Source organism: Lepidochelys kempii, chromosome 7 (assembly GCF_965140265.1).
Source record: "Lepidochelys kempii isolate rLepKem1 chromosome 7, rLepKem1.hap2, whole genome shotgun sequence".
In the NCBI taxonomy this organism is placed as follows: Eukaryota; Metazoa; Chordata; order Testudines; family Cheloniidae; genus Lepidochelys; species Lepidochelys kempii.
The window spans coordinates 54,348,014-54,370,345 of NC_133262.1; the positions used below are offsets into that span (position 1 = coordinate 54,348,014).

At 43.1% G+C, this 22,332-nt stretch overlaps 1 protein-coding gene across 3 annotated transcripts in view; it reads left to right on the forward strand.

The window, feature by feature from the left end:
• The first annotated feature begins 380 nt into the window (after positions 1-380).
• Positions 381-22,332, forward strand: part of SEC24C (SEC24 homolog C, COPII coat complex component) — a 63,439-nt gene continuing 41,487 nt past the window's right edge. The window contains exons 1-6 of one of the 3 annotated variants that reach the window (XM_073352859.1): positions 381-491; positions 9,388-9,590; positions 12,752-12,838; positions 15,184-15,307; positions 17,098-17,273; positions 18,814-19,275. In XM_073352859.1, coding sequence (XP_073208960.1) covers positions 9,416-9,590; positions 12,752-12,838; positions 15,184-15,307; positions 17,098-17,273; positions 18,814-19,275 — 1,024 coding nt within the window. In that variant the 5' untranslated portion in view covers positions 381-491; positions 9,388-9,415. The remainder of the gene's footprint in view (positions 492-9,387; positions 9,591-12,751; positions 12,839-15,183; positions 15,308-17,097; positions 17,274-18,813; positions 19,276-22,332) is intronic. The other 2 variants (XM_073352861.1, XM_073352862.1) reach the window with 2 other exon arrangements.

Sequence of the window (22,332 nt, forward strand, 5' to 3'; positions counted from 1 at the left end):
GACCCCATTGGACATGTGGCTAGGTGACCCCAATGGGTGAATGACTACTACTGGGCAAGTGACCCCATTGGCTGTGTGGCTGGTGACCCCATAGGTGCAGTCCAATGAGTGAGCAGCTTGTAGCACCCATGGGTCCCACCCCAGGAGTGGCTGTGTTTGGCTCCATTTCCCCATGACGTCATTGACATGGGCGTTCCCCCAGGAGGCAGTAGACGCAAAGGCGTGTAAACCGTGTGACGTCAATGTCAGTGAGAGGGACCCGGAAGCCGCCTGGACTCTCCCGGCCTCATGGCGCCTGCGCAACATCCGGGTTCTGCGAGGTTGGGCGTCGCGGCCGCCGTGGGTTGGCTGCGAGTGAGGACGTGGCAGAGAGCAGGTCGGGGAGGGGGCACTTCCGGTGGGAGCGGCAGGCCCGGGAACCGGAAGCGGGGCCTGGCGGCGGAGCGCAGCCGGGGCAGCAGCGCTGGGAGGGTCGAGCAAGGAGCAGCCGGGTGAGTGGGGCGGGCTCGGGGCAGAGCCCGGCACGGGGTGGGGGGGCCATGCCCGTGGGGCCAGCTGCGGGCAACTGGCCCTTCACCCTGTGGGGAACGGCCTGCCTGGGTGGGGGGCGCTGGGGCCTCGCTCCCTGCGCCTGGGCGGCCCCCATGAGTGCCTGGTGGAGCTGTGCCGACGGCTGACTGGCGCCGCGCCCCGGCAGTGGCTCACGTCGGGCCCCGCTTGCCAAGCCGCTTCCGTCGCTCCTCGCCCTTCCTTGAGCTCGCACCGGCTGGCCCCAGGCCCCGCTGGTGCTGCATAAAGGGTCGCCGCCCGCTCCCCGATCGGATGCGGGGCCCGGGCCCGGTCCCATCAGCTCGGGCTGCTGCCTTGTTGTTACATGCTCACTGTCAAATGTCTCACCGGCCGCAAAGGCAAGAGCTCAGGCGGAAACACTTAATCGCCTGTAATCTTCACGTCTCTTGCTGCAGCACTTTGCATTTGCACCGTTTAGCTGCTGGGCCTTTTAGGGTTGTGAGGGGCAATTGACCCACGCAGGGACCTGACAATTCTTAAGTGTCTGATAACCAGTAGACCCCACTGTACTGTATAGTAGACCCCACTAGCTGTCCGGATCTGGGAATAGGATTTATTTGTTTGTTTTTTAGGCTCATTTTGGGAAAGCAGGGAGAAAAGGGCTAATACAAGTGTGAACCAAAACTAACGTGGTTTCTAAGGAGGAGATTCTGTCGAATGAAGAGAATCATCTTCTTAAATGGGGCTTGGAATCTGGTTGCATTGTGTTGCTAAGATGCACTTGTCTTTCACTTCCTTGAAACTGGTTTCTGGGTCAGGGAAGTGGTTGCTGTGATTTGGTTTTGTCATGGGATCTTTCAGCCTTAAGGATGCTTTGTAAATATTTTTCAGCATCGGCACAGAAAAATTCTTACAAGTTTTCCCAAGTGTGTACAACTCCAGAAATCTTGTCTCCACTAGGAAAATTTTGCAAAAACATATCCCATTCTTGCTAACATCAGTCAGGAGTCCAGTTTCCCTGGTGATAACCACATTGGAAGCCCTAATGTAGATGGGCTTCTTGTTGCTGCTGCTGTTTTAAACTTGCTCAAAGTATAAATAATTGACATAGTGCTTGAAATATTGGTGGCTCATCTGCACCTGAGCTTTCAAAGTCACAAGACAAAAAGTATTTTTACCTGGAAAAGAGATTCTTTCCAGATCTACTGTTTTTGTTGCGTCCAGGAGAGGATCTATTAGTTGAGCTCCAGTTTATGGGGACCCTAAAAAATGATGTGAGCTCTCCCAAGGATGTTCTGGTAGGTCTTCACTGCTCAGTAATACAAAATTGTCCCATGTAGATCAGTCGTTCTCAAACTTTTGTACTTGTGACCCCTTTCACATAGCAAGCCTCTGAGTGTGCCCCCCCCCCCCGCCTTATAACTTAAAAACACTTTCTTGTATATTTAACACCATTATAAATGCTGGAGGCAAAGCAGGGCTTGGGGTGGAAGCTGACAGCTCATGACCCCCCATGTAAAAACCTTGTGACCCACAGTTTGAGAACCCCTGATGTAGATAGTCAAATCCCAAGCTCCCAGAGTCTGTTTTCTTTAGGGGGAAGCGGTAGGTATTTTGATTGAAGGGTTGAGAGAGACCTCATACTGGGTAGGAACTCTGAATCACTGCTTTGGGAGGGGACTTTCCTTCATTCATCCATACACATTGGTGGCATAAGGGAAAACATGTCCTTTCTTACTAACTGTTCTGAAAATGCAAATGCACACATTCCATTCTGTACATCTTATTTTGTTTTGGGATGGAGACGTAAGAAAGGAAGGAGCAGATTTATGTATTGACATGTCTGTTTAGAATTCATTGTAGCTGCAAGGACCTGTTTGTTGCTATGGCCAGAGTACTAGGATGGAATTGACTTGGAAGGGGGGTTGCCATTGGTGTGGTGGAGCTGGCATGGACTGCCAATTGCTTTTCACCATGTATGTGTTGTGTTCTGGGCACTAGTGGTAAGAAGGTGTCTGAAGGATTATTTTATTTCTTTCATGACCTCTGTGACATTAGTACTACTTGGTTATTTCCTGACTGAAGGACTGTTTTCTTTCTGTAGCATTCTTGTTGTTGGAAGGAAAGTCAGTAATCCTAGAGTTAGTTGATGGTAACTGAGAAAGGGTGGGGTACAAAGAATGACCAAAGTTGTCAGCCTCAAAACCTCCACAGAAAAGACAAGGAAAGAACTCAGTGTCTAGCTCCTTTAGAAGTGAGTTTATATGTTGAGAATTTATTTTTAAGGCTGATATCCTCATTGCTGAGCAAGTTTCAGAATAGTGACAGTCCCTGTTCTGAAGAGCTCACTGTCTAAAAGGCCACATGGAGAAGATGTGAAGCACTGGGAAGCCTAGAAGAATGATTAATTTGAAGTTTCCCATCTTGCAAAAGGTGATCATTTATTGTGTGTTTTATGGTAGTACTCAAAAAATGGTTGGTGTTGTGCCAAAATATAGGAAGGCATAGTCTGGGCGGGGGGGCCGGGGGGAGATACTGCATGAAGGATGAGCAAAGAGATACAACATACAAGCAGAATATTTAGAGGTATGGCTAGTATAATTTTAGTAAGTTGTGTATTTTGATTTTACATTTCTGTATCCATAACTACCCTTCAGCATGTCCTCTCTTCCTGACCCTACCCTCATCTACAAATCTTAAACCGTATTACAACTTTTTATCAACTGCACTAAAGTGTACAAAGTTCAGGGAACCAAGTCCAGATAATTTCCTGGGCTGTAAGATGTGAGAATGACCTGTGAAGTAGTTACATATATAGTCAAGTTGCTGTGGAACGTTTCTGAGAAATAGTTGGGGTTCCATGCATGTCTCTTGAGCCCTGGATTCCATAGATTAAGGGTATAAGTAGACCCCATTAGCAGTCCTTTAGTTCTCCTCCCTCCTCTGTCTTGATCAATCACAGAGCCATCCTCTTCCTTTTTCTGTTGCATTAAACAAAAATCTAATTGTAAATAGCAAAAATAGCTGTGTGGTTAAAGTTAGGTTTAGGCTGAGAAGTTAGTTTTATTTGAATGTTTCAACAGTTTTTGTCACATTACTGCAATTTGTAGGTGGTCTTGGGTCTTGCCCAAGTTAATGGATCAGTTGACCAAACCAGGGTTGGAGATGGCTTCACTTGCCATGTGGTGATCCCTGCTTTAGAAGGGCATGAATATGCCTTTTATGCCTCAGGGAAGAGCTCTTGGCTAAAGTCTATAATGTCTGCAAGGCCTTCTCAAAAACTGCATAAAAAGGTGGCAAAACTCTGCTCCAGAACCTAATGCATCAAGAATCTGGTGTACCTTGTCCCCTGCAAAAGTGTCAACATGAGTAGGGTACTTTCTACACCTTCCTTGGATCTGCAGTGTAAAGTCCCAGGTTGAAAGGGGTTGTGTCCTCTTATAAAGGTGCCTCTAAAGGAACAGGTAACAAGATCCATTGATTTAGGGTCAGAATCTTTGGACAGAGAAAACACCATCTGTGATTCCAGCAATTCCAATAAGCTGCCCAATAAGAAAAAGAGATACTGCCACAAAGATGCAGCTGGTTGCTTGGATGGATCTGGGCTGGTCAAATCTGTCTGACCAGACATATACAGGAGCCGACCCCCCCTCAAGGCTCTAGTGGAGGGGATTGTCAACTGACCTGGAACCTTCCTGGCTGTTAAGCCTAGAATTTCAGGATCTGTCAGATCTCTTCTTTCAAGATTTTCTTCAGAAAAGTTTTCTTTTCTGCAGATGAGCAATTGGCACCATGGAAACATCAGTTCTGAAGCAAACTTATGCTGTTATCAAATCTGTGAATTTCACTGTTTCTGTGGGATAAAGATTGGTATCATGGATTTCTCTGGTCTGAGGAGAACCAGTTCCTTAACTCTGTCACCTCTGTTCCTCTAGTGTGGTTTAGTGCGGGCATGCGTGAACATTTTTGGATCCTCTGGTGCCACCTTAGACTTTAAATCATACCCAGATGGAGAACATTCTAGTCATGGTCTGCCTTGAGATATTTGGGCCTTATTGTCCTACACCTGCTTTAGCAATTTTTACAGCTAGAGGTGAATATAAGACACATACATCGTTTCCTCCAAAGAAAGTGAAGGCTCTTACATGGACTGCTTGATGTTTTCCTGGATCAGTAGTTATATGATGTGCAGTCAGATACTTACTGAGGAGCTAGTAGGATAGTCCTAGGAAGTGCCCATTCTACCTCATCCCTTGAAGAAGCTCTTAACTGCTTCATTTTCTCCTCTAATTGACACCAAGATTTTCCAGAACATAGCTCTGGAAGCATACAGACTGTAGCTCTGGCAATTACACTAATGGCTTTGACCAGGAAGTCCCATATTTATTTGACAACTTGGCGCTGAAGGAGAAAGTAGTTCTGTCTGTCAGAGGGCTTGCTTAAACTGGCCAGAGAAGTCTGAAATCCTTCTGCCATTGCTGCTTCAGTTTCTAGGAAGCTTGATTCTATATATTGGGTCCTGAGAGAGGCATCTAAATAGTTTTTTCTAGCCCAAGCCTGCCTGATATTTTGATTGCAAGTGTTATATCTAATGCCTGAGTAAGTGTCAATCCAGCCCTGAAAACAAGGGGTCAAATTTGATATGGTTGACCAGAAGGCATAATCCTCTGTAGTCCTGATTCCTATGCAGTCTGAGAATCCTTTTTGGAGGGGGCAAACATTTCACAGTGTTTTTTTTCAGCGACAAGTATTGCGGCACCAAAGCAGAATGCCTGAGAATGTTCAAGAGACCCTCTGAATCAATCTCTGAAGATCCAGATCCTCACTCTTCCTTTTGGAGAACACTGTGGTCCCAGTTTTTCAGACATTGGAAGCAATTTCTTTGGACCGCTGGGTCTTGAAGATTAAGTGGGAATACTCCCTTCAGTTCAAGGCCAGGCCAAAATACAGTCTTGGCTTCCCTTTCCCTTTTCAGGGATCCCTCTCACAAGAAACTGCTGGAAGTAGAGGTCTTGTCCCTGTTGAAAATGGGAGCTATAGAAGTGGTGCCAGAAGGGCTTTTATTCCTGCTATTTCCTTTCCCTTCATCCCTTTCAGAAAGGTGATCAAGACTGGTGAGACCAAGTCTGTTTTCAGTTCTGAAAGGGAACTGACAATAGTTTTGTCTCCTCTGGACCAATACATAAACTTTTCAATAACCAGTGTAAGGGACTCATTGATGAAAACCGTTTCATACAGTTTACTATGTAGTTTTTTCTTAGACGAGAACTTAAACTGAATTTCAGTCTGCTCTGTGCAGATGTTAAAGAATCCATGATCAATTGTAACAGAGAGGGATTTGAGCACCAAGTCACTCTACATTTCTCCTTCCTCTGCTGTTACACAGCAACATGATTGTATATTGTGCACTCTGGTTGTCTTCTGCCCCTGAATCCTATAGCCTTTACCAGTTCAATGCTGTATAAACTATAGGTTTGGGATGGAAGATACTAATGTGCACAAACTTATTATAGTGGACTCTGCTTAATTGGAGCATTTATTGGGATGTCTTACAAGAAACTGAAGTAGCCTAGTGACTGTCAGTAATGACCACTGTTTAGATGTGACAGTGTGAGCACGTTAGCATCAAAGCTACGTAATGGAATTCTGTGTAGCTAGTAGCGAGTAGTAAAATGATGTTTATCCATGTTTAAGTGTTTTTGATACAGAAGTTGCTAGTGCAGATTTCCAGTGTACAAAAAACAAGTGCAGTTTTTTCCCTAAAAAAACCTTATAGGCTGCCTTCAAACATGAAGAATAATAAAAAAGCACATGCTAATTTTTTGCCTTTGTGGATTGTCTTTTTAGGGGGAGGGAAAGATTTATATAATGTTACAGTGAGAACTGAGTTTCTTTGATGGAAGGTGCATGACAATAGTACTGTTTAAACTTCATATACAAACCAAATGCCTTCCAACTCCTATGCCAACTTCCTATTTAAATTGCTACCTAATGTTTTCATCATATCAAGCATTAAAATGGGAATGTTCATTCTCAGTGGTGGACTCCCAGCAGCCACAAATACATAAAATCTAGTACAGCATTGTGATCAGGCTAACTATACTGTGCACATGGCTTGACTGCAGATGTAATGTCCAGTTCTCCTTTGGATATGGTCTGTGTGGATCTTTAAGAATTTGTATCTATACAGATGCTCTAGTCAAAGAACTACAGTTACTTCTCAGGAAATATTTTTGCATGTGGCATCTAAGCTCTCCCCAGTCACTTGGCTTCCTGGTTGAGTTTAGGGACCCTGGATTTAACATGTCAGCAAGCTGTGATAGCTGTCATAGGCCTTGTCTTCACTAGGATAATAGGCATTTAAACACATTACCCTATGATTTTGATATATGTTAGCTAATCAAAACAGTTGCAGTTACAACATGTTAGCTGATTGAGGTAATCCCTACGTTCCCCGTTAGAGTTTACCTCAACCAGCTAATGTGTTAAAATTACATCTGCCTCATCTGTCTAGATTTTTAACATGTTAGCTAAAACGTGTTTAAAATATCTCTTTTCCTAGTGTAGCCGTGACCACAGATATAGTACTCCCTCATACAGATAGGGCATGGGATGGCAAGGATATGAGGGGCAGAGCTAAAGCTCTTCGGTATACCCAAATCTACTTTCCACGGTTTTTATGTAAGTGTGATCTTATCTTTGAATTTTCTGGCTTTAAGGCACTTGTATTTTTTTCACAACAGCACACTAAGTCATTGTAACTTTAACTGTAAGGCTGTAAACAAGGTCCTGTAGCAAATATGGTATATCTAAGCAGGTAACACAACCAGTATATTAATGTAAAATAACAGTGGGGATCTTCTGCTGTCTGTTTGTGAACCAAGCACGAAATTGGGGATTAGGTCCTTCTTTGAGCAGGGGGTTGGACTAGATGACCTCCTGAGGTCCCTTCCAACCCTGATATTGTATGGTCCACCAGCTCTCACCAGCATGTCTGGCTCTGATTTGTGTATTGTGTCTGTCACCAGAGTATTGAAGTGCTGCCTACTTTGTATTTGTATTAAAGAAAGTTAGTGGATTTTTAATGCGCATGAAAGCGAGGAATGAAGAGTCCCTCCATTTTGCACGCTTCCTCTCACAATTCCATCATAGCACCGTGCTCTTATTCCGGTCATTCTCTGCCCTTCCTGTTCTGGCCTTCATGTAACTTTGTTCATGCACCTCTACTAGCTTGAGATTGATTCAGCTTCAGTCTCAGGTCTCCCTTGAGCATTTGTCATTTTAAATGTTATTTTCTTATTTAATTATGGAGATAATTAGGATTTAAATTACTGTCCAGTTTATTTTAAAATGTCATCTTGACCCTATTCTGGACTCTGAATCCTTTGTACTCTGAGGTAATTAGTGTACATCCATTTGTGTCAAGGAAGCAAGATCTAACCGACTGAGCACAGGGCTAGGAGCCAGGAACTCTTGAGTACTGATTCCATTTCTGCTATTGATTAGGATATTGATTGGGATGACACCTGTATTCCTTTAGTTTCTCTATCTGAAATGGGGGGATACCTATCTCTTCTTGTTGGTGATGTGAGGCTTAATAATTCTACAGTGCTACAGAAGTGCTAAGTATTGTTTTGAGGCATTTTGAAGCAGGTTGTGGGTTGATGGTACTTATGTCCATTTTGAAGCATTTTCTTTATGTAGATAATAATTCTCTTCTCCCAGTAATTCCAAAGGCAATTTCTGGAAGGCAAGCAGGGTGGATTTGATTTAAATCAAATTGATTTAAATCACTAGTTAGGAAGACTAAATTTAATCATGGATTTCTACATAAAAGTGCATTCTTATTGGTTGTTATAACCTTAAGACATATTCTTCACAACTCCGAGATAGATGTAGGTTTCATTTTTAGAAGGTACACACTATACATTTTTGAGTGATTTATTTTGAAAGCTTTTCAGATTAGTTTTACAGCTGTATCAGAAAATGAATGATTGTTTATTTCATTTACCAAAGGTAATTGAAGCAGATAGTTTACTTCCCAATGACTTCATAAATATCTCCAATTCAACAGGATATTAATATTTGGAGGATTTTCTTGCCATGCTGTATTAGGAGAACATCACCAGAGAGACATTTAAATTGTTTTATTTAACTAAAACGACAACGTTATGTATTCTGGATTTTTTTTCTTCAACAGAAAAGATGATATTTTAACAAAACAAGCATATGAATTTTTGAATTTAAACATTCAAGTTTTTTAAAACCAGGTTTGTTTTTGTTAAAATTGTTTTTAACTAAAATAGTTAAATGAAATATATTTAAAAAAAACTAGCCATTTTTGCTGTTAACAAGCATATTTTCTCTGGAGACACAAATCCACAGTTTGAGGACTTCAAAACTAAGCCTCTCTGATGGCATTTTCTAGACTGAGCACTGAGTCCCATTGGGTAGATAGAAAGATTAACCTAAATAATCGATACAGAAGCCCCTGCGACCCCATAAGATTGGGTCCCTAATCTATGAACTATTGGAACTCATTTACAAAACTTTTCTTAAACATTACATGAATATATTATCTGATACTATCGAATTAAAATTTATAATCCCTATTCCATGATGAGATACATTATAGCTCAAAGATATCTTAATTAAAACTATCTTTAGGTTTTTTCATCGAAACATTTTATCTATCAAAAAAATCCAATTTAGATTTAAAAAAAGCATTGATTTTTATCAACCCTGAAGGCAAGTGCATTTCCTTCTCTAGCATCTCACAGTTACTAGCAGGCCAGCTCCCGCGCAGCTGTTTTCATAGCAAGGGATGCTGTTTGGACTATTGGTTTCTAATTGTGTTCTTTTTTCCCCTCCTTGCAGGTGAGACCAGTTTGGGGATGTGAACACAATGAGTGTAAACCAGCAAGCTCACACAGGGCTTCCTTATGGGCAGCCTCAGACTGGATATCAGGGATACCAACAATCCGGTTATGGAGGGCAGCAAATGCCTGGAGTTCATCATTCTCAGTATGGAGCTTATAATGGTCCGCTGCCAGGATATCAGCAGCCAGCCCCTTCACAAGGTACTCTTAATCAAGACTTCGCAACTTAATAGCCTGAGAGTTTGAATGCATTGGGAATGCTTTTCCAGAGCTGATGGCCTACTGTTAGCTAAATGAATATTTTATGGTCTAACTTCTCTTTAATATGAACGATACTCTATTCTAACTCTTCAGAAGTCAAGGTAAAAAGTGGGTTTTGTTGTGGTGCAGCCTCAGTGTTGCTTATCATTTGGTTGCATAGAAGCCATTTGACCAGCTCACTAGGACTTAAATTTTTTTAGTAGCCCACAAATTAAGTGTTGAGAAGGCCCAATGGCAGCTTGTTCCTTATAGTTCCCCGCTCATGTAGTCCAGGAGCAAGAATGCACAGGACAGTTTCCATGCTAAGGTTGGATTGAGGGCAGTAATAGGCTGATAACAGGCCATGTGATTGAGGCAGCTCCATATTCATCTGCAGAAAAGACCTGTGGCTCACTCTCACTCCTGAAAGATGAGGGCATGCGTTCTGTGGTAGTGTTGGTGAAATGACTGGTACTACTGTGGCCACCACATGTCTAATAAATAGATATTACCAATTTAAATGGATACTGTCAGTGATCATCAAAATTAGATCTGCTTTTATTTTGCATCTATTTGCAAGGCAGATCTAATGTTTTTCTCCATCTTCAAAACAAATGCTGTTGTAACAAAATAATTCAGTGTCAGCAGGTAGGCAACTAAAGAGCAACTCTGCTATATAGTATGGTAGAGCAGAAGAAACTGAATAAGAAAATAGGCTTAATTTTAATGTTTTTAATTTGCTTTTCATAAAACAATTTGAAAACATTACCTTTTAATGCCTGTAAAGAGTTGGACTCCTAGGGCTAAAATTCTGTCACTCTGGGCATAGGCACCTCATATGATATCAACTACTGACCACCTTCAGTCCTTCACCTTTTAATAGTGTAACACATGGTGTGCATGATTGAATCACTTCTACTAAGGTGACAGTAGTTCAGATTTTCATTAGGGACCACTATGGAAAGTTTAATGTTTGTCTTTTTACTGTAATCAGTGTCTGGAAGTTAGTTCTCAGGTTGGGGGGAAGATAACATATTCTCTGTTCACTCCTTTTGATGTCTATGAAATGAAACTGCCAAGTGGCTTCCTGTTTGATACTATAAAAAGAAAAGGAGGATTTGTGGCACCTTAGAGACTAACCAATTTATTTGAGCATAAGCTTTCATGAGCTACAGCAAAGTGAGCTGTAGCTCACGAAAGCTTATGCTCAAATAAATTGGTTAGTCTCTAAGGTGCCACAAATACTCCTTTTCTTTTTGTGAATACAGACTAACATGGCTGCTACTCTGAAACCTTTGATACTACAGTGATTGTAAGGCTTGAAAATACTTCTCTTTTCATGACCAGTGGCTGTTTTTATTTTTACCTCTTTCCTCTGAGTTCTGTTTTGGTTGCACTAGCAATAAAACACTGCTCAATTACAGATGTAGCTGAAATATTATTCACAAAAATCTAAGATACTGAATGCCTTAGTAAATTGGTGGCAATGGGATATGAACCTTTCTGCCTCTAGATCACCAGAACAAAACCAGCTCAGGTCAGTAGTGACTGAAAGGTGTCAATATCTGATGGTGGTTCGTTGGTCTAAGTGCAATGAGTTTGGTCTGACCTGTTCCCAGTGGACAGAGGCCCACATCGCAAAATACCATTTTATGATAAAGATAAAACCAGTGATTAAATGGGGCATGAGGCCTACTTTCCATGTCATGCTTAGAGGTGGTTCACTCGGGTTATAGTGGAAGCATATTAGTGGGATGGTGTGGAGGATGCTTGAATTACCTGATCGCGTGTACTGTACCACTTGTGCAGATAGTTCCAGGGGACCAAAGCCTTTAATCTATCAGTCCAGCACTTCTCACCAGAATGAAATTGACTAGCTCTTTTAAAAAGCTTGTATATGACTGGGGAGGAGGAGAAAAGAAATGTAGGATGCTCTGAGTATTAACATAACCGCCAGAAGTGGACATTTGTTCTTATGACTGCCAGATATGGGAGGGAAATGGAGGGAGACAAGCAACCCAGCATCAGGGGAGGACAGATGAAGTTATAGTGAATTTAAATTAGATGAACGGAGCCTTAGTCTGAGGGACATGAGACTACTGACATATATTCCTAAATTTCAGCTAAGGGTTAAGTACTTCATCAATTTTTTTTCTTGGTATTGTCTGATAAACATGCAGGGACTTGATAAATGTGCAGCCATATATATTACTTTAAATGCAGGCAACTTTAAAAGGATTCAGGTGGTGGGGTGGAGCAACTTCTCCCTTGCTCTGCTGCTTGCATCACCTTCTGGAGCTGGCCAACTTCCTTCTTTTGTTCTTCCTTTTTTCGGCCAGCTGTCTGGCCATCTCTTCTCCTCCCTACCACTTACAAAGGTGTATCTCACATAATGGTGGTAGGATTCATTTGCTCTGTATGATGTAGAGGCCATAGTTCAGACCAGAATCGTAAGGGGCTGGCAGAAATTTAGCACCATGTAACTTTAGAATTGCAGTTGGGACGACATTTAAAAAACAGTGGAGAGGGATCTAAAAAAGGTGGCTGCTATGCCATGCTTTTAGAGGAGAAATCCCATTTTCTGATCTGACTTTTATGGTAGCGATAGTCCCAGTGAGTAGAAGAGGTGCCATGCCATTAGTTTTCACAGTAAATGGGATAAAGACATGACGTCACACTATTGACTGAGCAATAGCTCGTTCTTGTTAGTGAAATGTGGAATAAACCTGCCATGGGCTGAGCTTGTATGAATGTTTCATAGGAGATAGTTGCTTTTCTGACAAGGTTTTTCGTGGGAAAAGCAGTCCTACAGAGTTCTCTGAATGCCATGTTGCTGCTGGAGTACTGGATGTTGACCAGGCTCAATACTTGTTAAGCTTGCACTATCTACAGTGGTTAGGTGTTGCCCATTGGTAGTACGTTTTCTAGACAATGGCATAGTAATATGGAGTAGCAAGCAGAGTATAGGGAATATTTCGGGATTTGTGGGGTATAACAAATGTAGCATGGCTCTGTCTCCATGGGTTTCTCTGCTCTAAAGCAAACTGACTTCAGCTGGCGTCTACTTTACCTCTGAGTACTGTCTCTCAGGCTTTACTTGCTGCTGTGTTTTGTCTTTCCAGGTTACTTTTCTTCCTTGGGGTTCCCTTCGAAGGGCTCTCCTGTTTCTATCAACTCTGATACTCCTACTCTTGCACCTAACTTCATAGGTAAATAGTTTTCTGTGTGGGAGTGTTTGTGATGTTGGTGTCCTGCTGTCCATTCAGCAAAAACCAGTTTCTCTGCTAAGTGTCTTTGTGAAATCTGTTACATCCACATTTGATCTGATCTTTTTGTTTTGAGGAAGTGGTGAACGTGCACTTTGCTACCCAGTTGCAGGTTGATGGTATTGTCCCTGTTCTTCTCCCTGGCAGCCCTCCAGAAACACATACAGGGTATAAAGAAAGAATCTTAGTAGAAATTCCTGATGATTGCCTGATTTAAACCTAACTACAGCTATGTTCGATTGTCTGTCCTGTTAGTTTAGGGCACTATGAGGTCAAAATTTGGGTGAACCCACTAAAACAATTTCACTATGAAGAGAGATTGAGATTTTTGTCGCAGTATCTTTTATCTCAGGACAGTGCAGCTGGTAAATGAAATGCCCCAATGGGGTCTATGTTGCAAAAGGGAAATGTCTTCAGCTGAGGATAAAGGTGAACAGAGGGGCTTTAGCAGTGACACTAATATTTCCTGATAATACTGACCAACAACAATTTTAAAATGAATATTTCCAGTGATTTCTTGGAGCAATTGCAAGGAAACAATTAAAGAAATGCATTCATAACTAGCATTGATGTATTTGCAAGAGTCTGAGTTCTGTCAACAAAGTTAAATCACCTTTGAAAACTTCATTTCACGTGTTTATGCATTTTAAACTATGCTAACATTAAAGCAGTCCCACTATCCCCTTCTAGGAATCAGTCTAGATATGCTTTTCAGATTCATGGGATAGACCCACAGTAAGGTTGTATCCCACAATTCCTAACTGTTTTGCAAGGGGACTGTTTCATTATGGGAAGGAGACCCCAAAAATGCCTTAAAGTTTCTTAAATGAAATCAAGTGCAAATAGTCACCCATCTCAAAAAAAGATATAGCAGAAATAGAAGGGGCTCAAATGAGCAACTCAGACGATTAGAGGCCTGGAGGGACTTCTGTACAGGAAGAAAAGATAAAAAGTGTTAGGACTGTTTAGTTTAAAGAGGAGACAAATGAGATATGACTTACTGGAGGTATATTAAAAAACGAATGGTATAGAAAGATGTAAATGTCCCTTTGTTCTTGGTATTGAGGCAAGGCAAATAGGGCATTCAGTGAGATTTTGGCAACTCCTTTAAAACTTATAAAGGGAAAAACTTATTCACATAAGGCATAATTAGCTCATAGAACTTATTGCATGCTATCTCTGAGGCCAGGTGCATAGTAAATTAAAATAAGACTGTTTACATAGGCAGAATAAAATGTATGAGTATAAGCCCCTCTCGATTGTGTGCAAAAACCAACTTCCTGGGATTGAGAAATAGCTTCCCCTATGGCAGTTTATTTCATAACTCCATTATGGGGATACTAGCAGCATACTATGAAATATCTGTTGCTGGCCACTGTCAGGATACCACCAGTGGTCCGATCTGATCTAGTAATTTCAGTGTTTTAAGTCATCTGCATCTAGTCATATGTATAATACAAATGCATACACATTTTTTGTGGATAGTTGTCTTGATTGTGCTACTGAGTATCCATAAGTATGTTTGTCAACGTCATCATACTAAACCTATGCTTGTGCGTTCTGTTTTGGAAGTAGACACTGCAAGCATGTCTTTGGCATTGCCCTGTGTGTTGGGGGACTGATACGAAAGACAGACTTAAACTTACGTTTGTTAGATCAAACTGCTTCAGTTGCAGTGTGGACATAATTCTGCAATGAAACTAAGTCTATTAACTACTAACATTCAGTTTGGACATGTTGTTCCTAGTTATATTACAGAAAATATAGTACCAGGAAACAATTTTATAAATGGTTTCAGCAAATGCTTTTCATCTGCCAGTGTGTACAGGGAAAGTGACCCAATGTTGACATAAGGTCCCACCTGACCACTTCCCTTCCTTAGGTTTGAAAATAATTTATCCACTAGCATAGAGGTGGTCATGCCACTGTTACTGAAAGGATGATGGACATTTGGGCCTTGTCTTTAGTTGACTCTTTGGGCAATGCTACCATTGGTGAACTTCCACTGCTGAGACTTAACCAAATATCATCTAAACCTTTTCTGAGTTGGGGTAGACAACACTGTGGCGAAAAGTGCTGGCATCCTGTTCATGCTAGGTCTTTCACTGTTGCTATGAATGGAGCTGCACTGATGCTTCAGCAATGGTGAAAGGTCAGTGTAGATGCCACCTTTTGTTCACAAATCATTAATCTCCTCTTGTTTCCCTTAGTTTTGTGGGTACCTGGTCAGTGCTGGTAGATTTCTATGAGGTAATCTATGCAATTAATATTTCTCTGTGTATCCCTAGGTACATTAAGAGCGCCTCCACCAACCTCTGGAGCACCTGTTCCTGCTGGCCAGCCAGTGTATAGTCAGTTTGGGCAAGGAGATGTGCAGAATGGGATTGCAACTTCAGCAGTCCAGATGCAAAGGTACTTATGAGAAGAGGAAGTCATAGGAAAGGCTTCAGACACCTTAAATCTATCAAGCTACTAGAGCACCATACTACTTTCCTACCCTCCCCCACACCTTTCCCTCACCCTCCAAAGAAGGGCAAAAATACTTATGGTCTCTTAACTTGTGCTTTAGGTAGCAAAGAGGTTTTGAAGTGGCTTCAGATTTTTTTTGTCTTACTGCCACTTGTGAAACAATGTAAAGGGAAAGGAATACAACCAAAACATCAGTGAAACTCAATGAGCAGACTTCTCAGAGGTTCTGAGCATTCCCAGTTTCTTTGGCATCAGTGTGGCCGGGGAGTTCTCAGCTACTTGGAAAATCAGGCTAGAAACCTTTTTTAAAAAGAAAAATTTTTTTATTCCTATAGAATATCTCATGAGCTTGCAACTGTAATATTACTTCCTGAAACATTCTGTTCTTGTTACCTATGTCAGGGTTGCTCATGAGTGCAGGGCTGTTGTCTTTGGGTTTTTTAGGTGAGAACATTGACACCTGGGTGCAGACCATATTTACAGAATTTCATATGCTTAAAATACAGGTGAGTAGGAAGGAGTCCAAACTTTGAACAAACCAAATTTGAGTCACTGAGCTTAGGGCGTAACTCCTCTTCTCTTCCCCCCAGTGCCCCCCCCCTTATTTTATTAAAACAGTAGTCTCCAACCTTTTTATGCCCAAGATCACTTTTTGAATTTAAGGGCAACCCAGGATCTACCCCGCCCCTTCCCTGAAGCCCTGCTCACTCCATTTCCTGCCCCCTCCCCCTCGCTCTCCTCCACCCATCCTCCCTCACTTTCACCGGGCTGGGGTAAAGGGAGGGGTGCAGGCTCTGGGCTGGGGCAGAGGGGTTTGCAGTGTGGGAGGGGGCTGCTGGCTCTGGGAGGGGGCTCAGGGCTGGGGCTGGGGGCACGGGGCACAGCAGGGGTTTGGGTGCTGGCTTCAGGAGGACGCTGGGGGTTGGGGTGTGGCCTCCTGCTGGGCGGCACTTACTATGGGTGGCTCCTGGTCTGTGGCGTAGCAAGGCTAAGGCAGGCTCCCTGCTTGTTGTGGCCCCATGCCACTCCTGGAAGGAGACAATGTGCCCCTGTGGCCCCTGGGGGGGGCATGGCGCTCTATGCGATGCCCTTCTGGCTTCTTTGTGTTCCTTTGGAACTCTGAGGATTCTCCATCCAAGGGCCCCCCTGTCATGCCAGTAGGTTTTAGAGGATGGCTGGGCATAGATCATTTTTGGACTCAGACAGCATTACTTTTAATTGGCTGTAATAGTCTCCATTGATTGACACTTAAGCACTTCCTTTTCCCACTCGCTCTCCAAAATGGCTGACCCATCCTAGCTTGACAGCTCTTCCAGCCTCAAACTAACTGTGGGGTGAGACTGAGAAGTACAAGGTAGGTCTCCCACTTGGCAATGCAAAGCACTGCTACTATGCCAGTAGATTGCAGCAGTACTTCTAGGACAGTGCTGTGCCTAACATGGGAAAAAACAAAAGCACAGTGTTTGGTGAGGTGAATCTATAAGAGTATTTATATTGTAAGAAACACAGGATTTCTGATAGCAGAAGTGTTACAGAATATTGAAAGATGTGCAGAAACTGTAATTGTGTTTCAGACTTCATGTACTGCTTAATTCTTGGGTTTTGTGAGAACTTGAAACCACGAAGGTGTGGTGGAACACTCAAGTGGTTTGTAAAGCATGGAAAACTGTAATTCCTCACATAACAGGGCACTCTTAATAACATTTGTATTCTTTCCTTCTCTCCCCTCACAGGCCCTCTGCATCTCAGCCATTCATACCAGGCACTGGACCCACAGCTGTTAGCCAACCAGCTACCTTCCAGCAATATGGCTCTCCCCCAACCAGCGCGCAGCAACTGACCAATCACATGGCAGGAATGCAGATAGGCAGTTCAGCCTCGGCTCCTCCCCCAGCTGGACTGGGCTATGGTGAGTTGTTATGGCACACAAGGTTGTGTATGTATAATTGCTTTCTTTCTGTGTTCAAATTTTGGTAGTGGAGCCTTTTTCATATGGCAGTGACCCTTTTTCAGTAAGAGATAGTGTTTTCTGGACATTGAGTGTCATGGTAGTATACAGGTAGATCTTATAGTCATAGGCAGTTACTTGAGAAAGCTTAGCACTGAGCCTGTTACATATGGTGATCCTGGGAACAGATTGCAGGAACCGAGGAAGAAAAGTGTAACTGGTTCTACTGTTCAGCTGCACTAGCTGGATGTGAACTGCAGAAATAGACCATTTTCTCAGCCAGCTGTTGCAGATTCTACATACTTTGATGCTGGGCAGGAGCCTGGTCTAAAAAAGGAGGGGGGAAAAAGCCTGTTGGAGCTACCAAAGGGACAAAGTGCTGAACTTGTGTGAACAATAAGTGGATGAAAGACTGTATTGTCCTGCACTGAAGGGTTTCATGGGGCTTTGTAAACTAAATTGACATCAGAAGACTTCTACAGCAGAAAACGTTGAAGCCAGGCACCCTTTTTTCTGTTGTCATTCCTGTAGTTGGCAAGACATTGCCTTTATACAGAAGGTTGGAGATTGCAGTAAAACTAGGTCTTCTCTGCGTGTAAACATTTTTATTGCACTTGAATTGTTTTAGTTAACACACTTAATTTTGCTAAGCCTATTCTGTAATATAGCGTAATCACACTTCATATTGTTAGGAGAAAAACAAGTGGGATTTAAGTATACAAATTCTACTGTACACACTTAAGGAAATATCTTTCTCAAATTTCCCACTATAAATAGTATGGTGTAATTACCTTTAGATAGTAACATATTTTGGTACACAGAAAAAAGACAGGAAATTTGCATTAAGTCTATCGTCTGTCTTGCATTGTTAGGCTTCATGTACACTAGCACTTTTGTCGGTCAGGCTTTGAAAAAAACACTCCGCGACCGACATAAGTTTCACCAACAAAAGTACTGGTGTGGATAGCACTGTGTCAGCAGGAGAGGCTCTCCTGCTGACATAGCTAACACCACTTGTTAGGAGTGGTTTAATTATGCTGGTAGGAGAGCTTTCTCCTGCTGGCAAAGAACGGCTACATGGGAGACTTTACAGCTGTAAGGCCTGTTATGTAAACATAGCCTTACAAGGAGAAGGATCAATGGTAGGACATAAAGTTCACTGTAGCTTTTCAATCTGGCCTTGGCCACTGCATAATGGCCTTCACGTTAATGAAAAGACTCACAATGTTAAACAGCATGAAATGAATTACAAATGTTCCTGGAATCAAAGATCCTTTTCGGGGAGGGGGAGTGATCATGATTCAGGACCTCTTTAGGAACTTCATCTTCCTCAGCCTCTCCGACTCCAGTTTCAGAAGGGCTTTCATTGCGGGGTTTTGTCTGGACTTAAGGTAGAGATCAAGGTAGGTTAGAGGGCATGGATTTTGTTTGTGCTCTCTTAACTCAGGTGGTTTTTGTTTGTATGAAAGCAAATAATGGCAATAACTTTTCTGCTCGTCAGGTCCCCCAACATCAGTTCCTCCAGCCTCAGGAAGCTTTACTGCGACAGGATCTGGTCTCTACACATCTTACTCTCCAAGCCAAGGACCCCCTCCTGTTACCATGACCCATGTATTACCTCCTACCAGCCTGTCTCAGGGTCTTTCCCTGGCACAACCTGCTTTTTCTGGTCCGCCACTGTCAGCCCAGCGCCTCCCTCAAGCCCCTGGTTTTGTCCCACCTCCCTGCTCCACAGGGATTGGACCTTCCAGTTACCCTCCTACCACTGGGGCCCCAAGACCTTCAACAATGCAAGGCTCACAGTTGCCTGGACATGCTCTAACTGGATTACCAACATCCCAGCCTAATCATGTGTCCTCACCACCACCTCATCCAGCCATGTCTGGGCCTGCAATGACTGGCCTCCAGGGACCACCTCCTCTCTCACATCCTTCCCAGTCAGGATACCAAGTGCAGCAGAATGGTAAGTCATCCTGTTGCTCCTTCTGTACTTTATATAAGGTAATGTGCAGTCTGAGTGAACCAGTAGTATTGGTTACTGAGTCGCAGTCATCCAGGACTGTGGCAGTAATTGAAGATTCCAGTATTTCCCTGTCCTATTGAAGGAAGAGAATGTCTTTCTTCCAAATGCATTAGGTACACAAGGCAGGATCTTTGGTGAGCTTAAACACAAAAAGGAAGCTTACAAGAAGTGGAAACTTGGACAGATGACTAGAGAGGAGTATAAAAATATTGCTTGAGCATGCAGGGGTATAATCAGGCAGGCCAAAGCACAATTGGCGTTGCAGCTAGCAAGGGATGTGAAGGGTAACAAGAAAGATTTCTACAGGTATGTTAGCAACAAGATGATCAGGGAAAGTGTGGAACCCTTACTGAATGGGGGAGGCAACCTAGTGACAGATAATGTGGAAAAAGCTGAAGTACTCAATGCTTTTTTTGCCTCAGTCTTCACAGACAAGGTCGGCTCTCAGACTGCTCCGCTGGGCAGCACAGTATGGGGAGAAAGTGAGCAGCTCTCAGTGGTGAAAGAACAGGTTAAGTACTATTTAGAAAAGCTAGACATGCACAAGTCCATGGGTCCAGATTAATGAATCCAAGGGTGCTGAGGGAGTTGGCTGATGTGATTGCAGAGCCATTGGCCATTATATTTGAAAACTCATGGCGACGGGGGGGAGATCCCGCACAATTGGAAAAAGGCAAACATGGTGCCCATCTTTAAAAAAGAGAAGGAGAATCTGGGGATCTATAGACCGGTTAGTCTCACCTCAGTCCCTGGAAAAATCATGGAGCAGGTCCTCAAGGAATCCATTTTGAAGCACTCGGAGGAGAGGAAGGTGATCAGGAATAGTCAGCATGGATTCACCAAGGGCGAGTCATGCCTGACCAGCCTGATGGCCTTCTATAATGAGATGACCAGCTCTGTGGATATGGGGAAAGTGGTGGATGGGATATATCTTGACTTTAGCAAAGCTTTTGATATGGTCTCCCACCATATTCTTGCCAGCAAGTTAAAGAAGTATGGATTGGATGAATGGACTAGAAGGTGGATAGAAAGCTGTCTAGATTGTCAGGCTCAACGGGTAGTGATCAATGGCTCAATGTCTAGTTGGCAACCGGTATCAAGCGGAGTGCCTCAGGGGTCGGTCCTGGGGCCGGTTTGTTCAACATCTTCATTAATGATCTGGACGATGGGATGGATTGCACCCTCAGCAAGTTTGTGGATGACACTAAGCTGGAGGGAGAGGTAGATACGCTGGAGGGTATGGATAGGGTCCAGAGTGACCTCAACAAATTAGAGGATTGGGCCAAAAGAAATCTGATGAGGTTCAACAAGGACAAGTGCAGATTCCTGCTCTTAGGAAGGAAAAATCCCATGCACTGCTACAGGCTGGGGACCAAATGGCTAAGCGACAGTTCAGCAAAAAAGGACCTGGGGATTACAGTGGACGAGAGGCTGGATATGAGTCAACAGTGTGTCCTTGTTGCCAAGAAGGCTAATGGCATATTGGGCTGCATTAGGAGGTGCGTTGCCAGCAGATCGAGGGAAGTGATTATTCCCCTCTATTCGGCACTGGTGAGGCCATATCTGGAGTATTGTGTCCAGTTTTGGGCCCCTCAGAACTACAGAAAGGATGTGGACAAACTGGAGAGAGTCCAGCAGAGGGCAACAAAAATGATTAAGGGCTAGGGAATGTGACTTACCAGGAGAGGCTGAGGGAACTGGGCTTGTTTAGTCTGCAGAAGAGAAGAGTGAGGGGGGGGATTTGATAGTACCCTTGAAGTACCTGAAGGGGGGTTCCAAAGAGGATGGAGTTCAGCTGTTCTCAGTGGTGGCAGATGACAGAACAGGGAGCAGTGGTCTCAAGTTGCAGTAGGGGAGGTGTAGGTTGGATATTAGGGGACACTATTTCGCTAGGAGGGTGGTGAAGCACTGGAATGGGTTACCTAGGGAGGTGGTGGAATCTCCATCCTTAGAGGGTTTTAAGGCCCTGCTTGACAAAGCCGTGGCTGGGATGATTTAGTTGGGGTTGGTCTTGCTTTGAGCAGGGGGTTGGACTAGATCAGGGGTGGCCCACATGCGGCTCTGGCTGGGATGATTTAATTGGTGTTGATCCTGCTTTGAGCAGGGGGTTAGACTGAATGACCTCCCGAGGTTTCTTCCAACCCTAATCTTCTATGATCTCTTTGCACTACAGGAGAGTACGGACTTATAGTCTGAGTTAGGTGCAAGAGTGGTCTGGTTCCTGATTTGTGTCTGTGTGGTCTCTTGGCTGCATTTTTTTCACTAGTGTTCCCTTTAGCTTGTTCAGAGTTTAGAGGAGAGTCCTGAGATCACCTCTGGTGGATGTATCCCTAATGGAGATTTAGTGTTTACTCCATGCTTCTTGGTCAATGTAGATGCTAACTGAGTTAAGCTGAATTAGAAAAAAATTATTTTGGCTTGCATTGGTACAAAAGTATTTCTAACTGTTTAGCACCATATGTTTGCATTGTTCTTTACAAGAATAAAATATGGTCCCCTGCCCTGAAGAGTTTGCAATTCGAATTAAGTATGTTGAGCTTTGGTTGGTAAAGTTGACATTTGCTTTCTCCTATATTCAGAAGTAGAGAATTTACAAAAATTAAATATCGGTGCTTGGGGATTAAAATGTGCACACCCTGCATGTTTATGGAAGTATTGTAACATGTTGAGAATGGATTGCTACTCTCCCTCCTTCTGACGCTTCCTTCTTCCATCTCCTTATGCCTTGATTTGTCTGCCTTAGTGAACTAAAGAGCAGTAAATTTAGTACGTATGAATAGAAGTATTTAACATAAGATCTACAGTTCTCATCCTGTTATGTTGTCTGCTGTTGATCACTGCATTGTAGAGTGGTATAGTTGCTGATCAGGGGGTTTAGAGCGAGGCACACGTGAGTTCTAACCCTGACTGAAGTTCTCTTTCTGATCAGGTTACTTTATCCCTTTGAATTTGTTTCTCCCTTTGAAGGGGTGTTGAGGATGAATTAATATCTATTAC